Source organism: Misgurnus anguillicaudatus, chromosome 12 (assembly GCF_027580225.2).
Source record: "Misgurnus anguillicaudatus chromosome 12, ASM2758022v2, whole genome shotgun sequence".
Classification (NCBI taxonomy): domain Eukaryota; kingdom Metazoa; phylum Chordata; class Actinopteri; order Cypriniformes; family Cobitidae; genus Misgurnus; species Misgurnus anguillicaudatus.
This window is the reverse complement of record NC_073348.2, coordinates 6,576,678-6,586,672: the sequence shown is the minus strand read 5'-3', so window position 1 is coordinate 6,586,672 and position 9,995 is coordinate 6,576,678. Positions and strand designations below refer to the sequence as shown.

At 41.5% G+C, this 9,995-nt stretch overlaps 1 protein-coding gene across 1 annotated transcript; it reads left to right on the top strand.

Moving 5' to 3' along the window:
- The first annotated feature begins 2,092 nt into the window (after window positions 1-2,092).
- Window positions 2,093-3,942, top strand: LOC141368969 (zinc finger BED domain-containing protein 4-like). The gene is made up of 2 exons (XM_073873837.1): window positions 2,093-2,187; window positions 2,380-3,942. The coding sequence occupies exons 1-2, from the start codon at window positions 2,093-2,095 to the stop codon at window positions 3,449-3,451; spliced, it is 1,167 nt and encodes a 388-aa protein (XP_073729938.1). The 3' UTR covers window positions 3,452-3,942.
- The last annotated feature ends 6,053 nt before the right edge of the window (window positions 3,943-9,995 follow it).

Below are 9,995 nucleotides of genomic sequence, written 5' to 3'. Positions count from 1 at the left end.
ATATATATATATATATATATATATATATATATATATATATATATATATATATATATATATATATATATATATATAAATATTTTAAATGTTCAAAAAAGGCTCTTTTAGAGTTTGGCCTCAATCGTTTTGGTTAGTGAAAAAAGCTAAAGTTTGGGGCGCTTGTTCTCGCCCTAGGAAGGCCGTAGAGACTTGGGGTTGGGATCATTGGAAAGCCCTGTACCAGACCTTTCCAAGGACACCACCCCTAAGTCTCTACGACATTCCTGGGCATCGTTACATTACTGACAGTTTGCATGTAGATAAATTGCCATTGGCACAATAATGGGTTCCTTTCAGTTTTCTATCTCGTCACAGGAACGAGCTAGGAACGCGGGACCCGCGCTCCTGTCATAGTCTCGGCACGTACTACGCGTGGTGCGAATCTGGCGAAGATTCGGCGAGGTCGAAAATTTGGTAAAAAAAAAAAACGTAAGGTGTGTACCCCTTACGTTTTTTTTTGACCAAATTTTCGACCTCGCCGGATATTCGCCAAATTCGCACCACGCGTAGGGCGTGCCGAGACTAAGACAGGAGCGTGATCCCCGCGTTCCTAGCTCGTTCCTGGAACACTGACGGAAAACCATTATTCTGACAATGGCAATTTATCATATGGCAATTGTCAGTCTTCTATCTCGGCACAGGAACGAGCTGGGGGGGTGGGACCAGCGCTATTGTCATAGTCTCGGCACGCCCTACGTGTGGTGCGGATTTGGTGACGATCGGGCGAGGTCGAAAATTTGGTAAAAAAAAACTTGACCAAATTTTCGACCTCGCCGGATCTTCGCCAAATTCGCACCACGCGTAGGGCGTGCCGAGACTAAGACAGGAGCGTGATCCCCGCGTTCCTAGCTCCTTCCTGGAACACTGACAGAAAACCATTATTCTGACAATGGCAATTTATCATATGGCAATTGTCAGTCTTCTATCTCGGCACAGGAACGAGCTAGGAACGCGGGACCCGCGCTCCTGTCATAGTCTCGGCACGCCCTACGCGTGGTGCGGATTTGGTGACGATCGGAGGAGGTCAAAAATTTGGTCAAAAAAAACGTAAGGTGTACGTACCTCTTACGTTTTTTTTTTACCAAATTTTCGACCTCGCCCGATCTTCGCCAAATTTGCACCACGCGTAGTACGTGCCGAGACTAAGACAGGAGCGTGATCCCCGCGTTCCTAGCTCCTTCCTGGAACACTGACGGAAAACCATTATTCTGACAATGGCAATTTATCATATGGCAATTGTCAGTCTTCTATCTCGGCACAGGAACAAGCTGGGGGGGTGGGACCAGCGCTATTGTCATAGTCTCGGCTTGTCCTACGCATGGTGTGAGTTTGATGACGATCGGAGGAGGTGAAAAATTTAGACCTATAAACGGGGGGCGGGACCAGCGCTGCTGTCTTAGTCTCGGCGCCCCGGACACGCGGTACGAATTTGGTGACGATCGGGGGAGGTCAAAAATGTAGGCCCCCGCATGCAAAAAAGGGCAATCGGACGGATAATGGGTTGGTGGCCGTTTTTTGGCGGGGGGGGCAAGGCCCCCATGCAAATAATGGGCAATTGGACGGATAAAGGGTTCGTGTCACTTTGGGGGGGGGCAAGGCCCCCATGCAAATAATGGGCAATCGGACGGATAATGGGTTTTTGTCACTTTTTTTTGGGGGGGCAAGGCCACCCATTCAAATAATGGGCAATCGGACGCCTAAAGGGTTCGCGTCAGGCCGGGGGCGTGTCCTGACACTTTCAATTTGTAACTGGCCATCGTCAGAATAGGGGATCCGCGGTCGCCCCGGTAGGTCGCCGCCTCATGGCCGAGCGCCGAACTGCGGCGAAAAACCAAAGTTTTCGACCCAGCCCCGCGCCGGCCCCCTGGGGGCCTGGGGGGGAGACGCCCGCTCGCCCCACCGGCCCGGCCCTCCGGACGCGCGGGCGCCGCCCTGGGGTCCGTGACAAAATTTTGGGGGGCCGGCGCGCAGCTGACAGTTTTCGACGCCGACGGCCAATGTACGTAACAGCCGTTCGTCAGGGTTCCCTTGCTGGTTCCCTTAGGCGAGCAACATGGTTTCTGCATTTCGCAACGAAGAAGACGACACCAGTTCTGATGAGAACAATTCCCAGGATAGTGATGATGATGATGAAGAGGCTGAGGAAAGGTCAGTCTGTGAATGCCGTTTGTTATTATAGAGAGCTTACTCACTGTAATAGATATTTAAAATTGAATCTAAAAATAATCTGAAATATGTTTATTTAATTAATTTCATGCAGTTATAATGTGCTATTGTAGATAAATAGTTATTGTAGGATTAATGAAAATAATTGTTGTTTTGTGTTAAACTTTCTATCAGATATGGAACCTTGGAGAGGACCCCATGTGTGGTCCATACACTTCAGCTTGTTGTCAACATGATAAAAAAGGAACAAGCTATCAAACGTCTACTGGGCAAGGTTCGGCATCTGGTGAGACAGTTTCGCAAATCATCTGTTGCCACAGAACGGTTGCTGGAACAATGTGGACTCATTCTCATCAAAGACTGTCAAACTAGATGGTCCAGTTCTTTTTTGATGTTGTCTCGTTTACTCGAAGTAAAGGACCATGTGACATCGGTGGCTGATACCATGGGCTGGGACTGTCTACTGCCCAGTGAATGGCAGAAGGTGACAATCCTCAAAGATTTGCTCCTTCCATTTGCAGAACACACAAAGGTGCTTGAAAGTGACACGAGTTGTTTCTCCCTGGTTGTGCCTGCACTACTGGACTTGAAAAGCCACCTTTCAGACTTCTCCCTTGCCCATGCCAGGAGCTACAGGGATGTAGCTACATTGGCACAGAAGATGTCTGCAAACATGGATTTACGCTTCAGCTGTTTTCTGGATGTGTCGGCAAACAAGTTTTCTCCTCTTGCTGTAGCTGCTTGTTTTGTTGATGCTAGTGTGTCAGCAGAGACCCTGATTGACAATGATAATGACGACATACAGAATCTCCTCAGTAAAGCTGAAGAGTACATCACTCGCAGTGTACAATACCAGGAAGAGGTGACTGATGATGAGGACACTGGAAATGCAGAGGTCTCAGAGGCGCCTCAGCAAAAGCGTCCTAGATTCCGTTTTTTTAGTGCCCATCGGCCATCATCAAGGCCAAAGACCTCCAAGACCTCGATCAGACAAGAGGTCCAAAAATTTAAAGAAGCCCTGTCCCATGCAAACCCAGAAGAATCAGGCATGGATTTCTGGTCTTCTCAAAGCTCCACCACGTTTCCACTGCTGAAACCTCTGGCATTAGACCTTCTGGCAATGCCAGCTTCCGAAGCCTTTGCAGAGCGTGTCTTTAGTTTAACTGGTGACCTTTCGAGTGGCCGCCGCAACAGAGCGAGAGTTACATTAGAAAGAAGTGCTTTTCTAAAGCTTAACAAAGTCTAGAGTGATAACTCTATACTCATTTGATTATAGTTTGGCTATAGTTGTTTTTTCTGTTTCACTTTAAATAACCCTCAATTCAAAGAAGAAATTTTTTTTCTAGCACTTTTCTTTGTAATGGATTTTGCTTACTGTTGCAAATCTTGCCTTTGAACTTGATTGTTTAATTCAGTGTTTAAGTGGTAGTTTCATCAGCTTTAGTAAGCTGTGTAACAGCAGCAGGAATATTAATAGTTAAGCCTTGTTAAATCTCATTTGTTATTTCTCAAGACCAACCTTGAATGTAAATAGGTTGTATTTTAGGTTTACAGTAGAGTAGGCCTATTCTTTTCAGTTTTTCTGTGCATACTTATTTTATTTCTGCTCTGAACAGAATAATGCAGGCAACCAAAATCTGTTAAAAAAACCTTTGTTACTGGTCCATCAGAGTCTGTTGGGCCCCAGGCACCCAGCTTTTCAATTGTGTTCAAAATAAAATATTCAGAACAAGTTCATCATTTGTTAATGTGTCTCTTAAATCAGAAAACCAGACACATTTTTGCATTTAACAAAAATCATTCAAGATTCAACAAGTGTATTTTGTCAGTTTATTATGACATTTAACCAATATTTGAGATGTATTATACACTATTTGACTGATATGGTTATCAGCAATAATCTCAGAAATAATTTATTTAAAAAAAGACTAAAATGTTTTAACTAAAACTTCACTAAAATATATTGGGGCGGTTTCCTGGACAGGGATTAGAGTAGTCCTAGACTCAAAAATTTAAGAGCTGTCCAAATTGACAACAACTTGCACTTACATATCTTAAAATACATCAGTGCCCTTTGTTTTGCCTCAAAATGCACACAGGTAATGTTTTTAGTAAGACATGTTTGTTAAAACTAGTTATATTTCCTAATTAAACTAAGGCCTAGACCTAGATTAAGCTAATCCCTGTCCGGGAAACCACCCCATTGAGTTTTATTTTGACTAAAACTAGACTAAAATTATGAGACTTTTATTAGACTAAAACATGACTAACAAAAAACATTTGGCACAAGACTAAGACTAAGACTAAATTAAAAATAGGTGACAAAATTAACACTAGGACACTACTATGGAGGTTACTATTGCCTCCACAGTCTATCATACTGCATAAATCAAAGGTGTATGACGTCGTTGAATTTTCTGTGTAATTCAATTCAATTCCCCCATATCTCTGTACACACTAATCTTGTGATGTAGTTTTGGATCTCTTGCCAATTTTCAGATCTTCTCCCTCAGTTAAGCTGAATATTAGAGCAGTTATAATCACCGCTATGACCCCCAGGGCCCACAGAACCTTCCACTTTCCGTACAACTTCATTCTTGTGGACTCAAATCCACACAGGAAACGTAAACTATAATATTATACGAAACTTAAGAAAATCAACAGTAATGTAAAATGTAATAATTATAGAAAACTTAAAACTCTTAAACATTAAAATGTTAATCAGGTTATAATGAATATATGGTAATTGTGATATTCAGGTCTCTAAACACTTCTGTCAGGATTTCCAGCACTTTGTGGAAATCCAATTTATCCAGGCCACACCCCAGCCGGGGAGTGGATACACTTGTTATGTTTTTTTTCTCACACCACTCTCTCATACATCTGAGGCTGTGGGTAAAATTCTCATATGTTGGTAAATCAGTACAATTTTGTTTTGTTATTAAATGAAAAATCAATCTGCCGTCGTCCTCATGGGTAACTGCACATTCACCTGTGTGTTTGTTCTGTCTTACAACCTTTTGTGTACCGTACTTCGCTTTGTATTGTACGGCTATACCTGCTCCGTAGGCACAATCTGTACTCACACAGTGTGCTAGGGGTTCTGTTACTGGGCTGGAAAAAATGTCACCTTTTTTATGCACAATTTTACAGAGTGTTTGTTACCACTGATGTGTTACCACTGATGTTTCACTTCCTGTTTGTTCTCTCTGTATTCCAGCTGATTCACTTTCACTTTCAACACTCTCCCTCTCTTGGACCTGAGTCCTCAGGTCCACACCTGTGTCTGTTAGAAACCCAATCATCATTTGTACAGGGTTCCCGCGGGGTCTTAAAAAGTCTTAAAAAGTCTAAAATTCAGAATGTTAAATTTAAGGCCTTAAAAAGTCTTAAAAACACCCAGATTTTTATCCCAGGTCTTAAATTTAATTTACCCAAGTCTTAAATTTCTTACCTCTGTTTATTCCCGAAAAGCGTTGTCCGTAGAAAATAAAATAGTAATTTAAAACGCTGAAGAATTAACTTAATCAGTGGCGGAGGCAGAAAGTGTATTAAGGTGGGTCTCTAAAAAAAAAACGTTCCGCACTTTGTCATAATCCACGCAAATCGTGCCATAAGCTATATTTCAGGTGTTGTGATCTGACTGTATACTGTGGATTTGGCGGAAAACAATCCTTAAATTTTGTTTTGTATAAGCAAAAATCTTTTTTGGAGTAATTTAATAGCCCGTGGTTACCTGAGCATTTGTTAGCTTCTGAAACATAGACAGAAGCGAACAAAAATCAACACTGCTTTATTGAAAATCAACTTAAACAGTCGGGTTGTCGAGTCACGAGCCACCAACAGCGTGTCAACTTTAGTGTTACACAGTTTTATATTTTAGACTTTAATATTGCTCTCTGCTGCAATGCACTTGAACCTAACGCGCTCCCCCTTCAGATCTCCACAAACAGCAGCGGATTGGCAGACGGAAAGCAAGAAAGTACCGTAATTAACCATATATTTCCAAAAAGTGCAATTGTCTTCTTTTAGGAACAATTCAAACTTTTTTGATAGCGCAAATGCTTCAAGAGTTACGGTTAAATGAACAGCGGTAGAATCAGAGCTGCAAACGGCATCGCCTGGTTTATTTAAGTTAACTGAGCATTACATTCGCAAGTCATAAGCATATTACAACAATTAACGATTAACTAAGAATATTAATCAATATTTTAAAGTTAATTTCAAAGTTAATATTCTGAAATAAGACATTTTTTATGACGTATCCATCTTACGCCCTGTCCCAAATGGCACACTCCGGACTTGTGGTCCTCCTCAGAGTCCACACTTTGATGACATCACGTAGTCCAGACTTTAGGGACCCTTGATGCGAGTCCACGTGGGTGCACCGGAGTCGTATTTTGGGACAGACTCGAGCATCACACCGGAAAAAGGTAGAGAAGTTGCCCGTCAGAGTGTGAACTCCTCCCTTCCGTCGTCTGATTGGTCTGATTGCCCTTTCGCAAGGACTTCTGGGTTGGCAAAGTGCGCGAAGCCTGCTGCAGTGCGGGCTTCGCTGAAGACCGCATCAAGGGGGCAAAGGAGGCGCTGATGAGCACACTTCAAAGCGTAAAAATGACAGATGGGACACCCTACGGACTCGTAGACTAAGCGAGAATGCGCAATTTAAGGCCACGAGACCGAAAGTTTACATGAAGTGCGCCATTTGGGACAGGGCCTTAGAAATGCGACCCTTCGGAGGCTACAGCCTTCGGATTGAGAAACGGTCTTAGTGGATAATGTTAGCAACACATATCGAACAGCCTTTTAATGGTAAATTTCGTTTTCTTAAGGCAGATTAATCCGTTATTGTGTAATTAGAGAGGCTATTAAACCTGATGGCAGTATATAGTGCATATTTATGCATAAAACGTATGGGTGAAGTGTTTTTGGCTCTGTGATTCTGTATTCAATTAAATGCAATAAATTAATTTATGAATAAGTTGTATTAATAAAATGCATATATTAATGCTTTTAGGGATTAATAATAATTGAAAGTGATCTTTTGTTCTTTGTATATTTATAAATGAAACAGGCACAGCACACAGTCAGTTGTACATTATAAACATGCATAAAAATTATTGGGTGGTTTCCCGGACAGGGGTTAGTTTAAACCAGGACTAGGCCTTAGTTTAATTATGACATATAACTAGTTTAAATAAACATGCCTTACTAAAACCATTACTTGTGTGCATTTTGATGTATTTTAAGATATGTCAGTGCAAATTGTTTTCAAGTTTGGAAAGCTCTTAAAACTAGTCTAATCCCTGTCTGGGAAACCTCCCCTATAAGCTTACGTACTACACAGTGTGATGCATTTTAAAGCTTTAAAGTTGTATGAGGCAGTGTAAAACTGGGCACAAACCAGCGGCTGACCATACTAACTGATCTTATATTAGTGGATTTTATTTGTCAAAAAACATTTGTTAATAGAATTTTATAAAAATACTACTTACACATATTAGTGTGCTATAAATATTGTAAATCAATGCATTTCTTGACTATTAAGTAAGAAAAATTACAGCTCTTTGCCTCTAACTCAATGTGTTTTAATGGGTCACTATGAGCTTCCAGGAACTAACTAAAGTCTCTATGAATCACGTGACGCCCAAGCTTTTTGGGCTTCCATTGTCAGAAGTGTCTTCCTAAAGTGCTGTGGGTAGAATTTGTCGCCGCCAACACTCGCTGTCTAATAGGGTTAAGCATAATGAATTTCCATGTATTTTGATTATCTGTTTTAAAACTGTGTTCATTTTATATGTTTCTATAACTGAATCAATAAAAATAGAACGTTTTGAGAATTTCTGAGATCATTCGAATGCTTCTAGTAATGTGTCGTGTTGGTCTTAAATTTTACTCATAATGGTCTTAAAAGGTCTTAAAAAGGTCTTAAATTTAACTTGCTGAAACCTGCAAGAACCCTGTTTGTAACAGCTGGGTCGTTCTCACAATTTCGTTGTGTGGTAGCCTGGCAGGAAAAATGTTTAATCAGAGCACTTAGTTTGGAGAAATAAACATCATTAGTTAGTGGCAGGATTGGATCCTACACCAAGGCGTTCCGTGGACCTGGAAACTGTCGACCTGTAAGCAATTCAAAGGGTGTGAAACCAGAAATCCTGTTAACAGAAGAGCGAATAGACATTAATGCAATAGGCAATGCCTCAAGCCATGTTATTTTTGTCTGTGTACAGATTTTGTCAAGTCAAGTTTTAATGTCAAAGTCAGGTTCATTATTTCAGCTTTGCTCTGGCATTGGGACCATCTGATGCTCTAAAACGAAGCCATCCGTAAATAGCGTAATGAGTAGCGGGTAGTTGGCAGTGGTGTTGTAAACAACTTATGTCTGATTTTGGTTGGCCCTTTTTGGGTTTGTTTTTTGTTTTTTTTTTACTATCATGTGGCATCCCCTCAGTAATCAGGTCAGTCATGTTTACACCCCCATGGACATAATTTCAGGTTTGGTTGGCCAGGATTTTTTGGTAAACTTTATCTAAGACACCATTTTACATATTGGTACATACCTTATTATCTATTGTTTGTTGTTTATAAGGCCCAAAAAATAAAAATAAAAAATAACATAAGTCTCTGGTCCTGGGTCAGACATAAGGCTCTATCTCTCCATAGTTTAATTAGCCATTCATTTGTTCCCCGTCCGTCCGGGGGCACATTACAACATTGACAGGTCATTGTAATTTCTAGGTCCTTATCTCTTATTAACTAGTGTGTTGGAGGAATACAGAAATGTGTGCAAACTAGACTGGTTTGCTACCTTATAGGGTAGTGATTTGTTTATAGTCACTTTTCAATTTTACCAGAAACCCATCACACTCACTGTTTTATTACTCAGGTCTTTTGACTTTATGGTGCCTCTTTTTACAGTGGAGTATGTAGCTCCAGTATCCACTAGAGCTTTTAGTGGTGTATCGTTTACCACTTTGTCCATGAGGGGCTCAGCCATTCCCCTCATGGTGGGTTCCTGTGTGCCCCGTCATTCATCCGCACCATCACCATGACCCCATGATGGGTGCACAGGCGCCATTAAATCAGGTGATGATGGGTTGTGTGGCGCTGGTGGTCCCCTGGCAAAACCACCATTTCCACGCCCGCCACCTCCTCTATTGGGACCCCATCCCCTTGCATTTGGTGCGTTAAGTGGATACCTTACACTGGAATATTGGGGCTGTGACCCATTTTGAGGGCATCTTCTGGCCCAATGACCTTCTTGTCCGCACACATAACATGTATTCCTTACAAAACCTCCAAAACCTCCCTGTTTTGGTCTACTACTCCTTCTTGGCCCTCCCCTTCTCTGTTGGTTATATCCCTCCCACGAGTTTCCTGTATAGGGTGGGCCTTTATATGGATCTATGGGCTGATTGGGATATTGTATGTTGTCCGGGACACTAGTTGTCATAGCTACTGGTGTTGGTTGGGCCTGCTGGGGCATTTGTTTCTTTTTTGTGTTGGCCTGTTCCAGCTGCAGTTTCAAAAGCTCATTCTTAATCTTATCTACCTCTACAAGTTCTGTCTGTGTGATTTGTTTATGGCCCTGTCTGTGTAATACACAAAATCTCTTTCCCATGTTGTTATCATTTATATTTCTCTGTAATCTTAATAGAGTTGTGATTATCTCTCCCTGTGTCATAATTCCATTTTTCTTTTCAGGGCCTTTATTTCATCAAATTCAACATCTAGTTCACCGCTGTTTACTGTTAACACCGGCTGTTGCTTTGAGATCGAAACAGACTTTT

What these genes read in the sequence shown, in the direction of transcription:
- LOC141368969 (XM_073873837.1), top strand. Translation starts at nt 2,093, where the DNA reads ATGGTTTCTGCATTTCGCAACGAAGAAGACGACACCAGTTCTGATGAG. An exon ending in GATGAAGAGGCTGAGGAAAG is followed by an intron (nt 2,188 to 2,379) that starts GTCAGTCTGTGA and finishes ACTTTCTATCAG; the next exon opens with ATATGGAACCTTGGAGAGGA.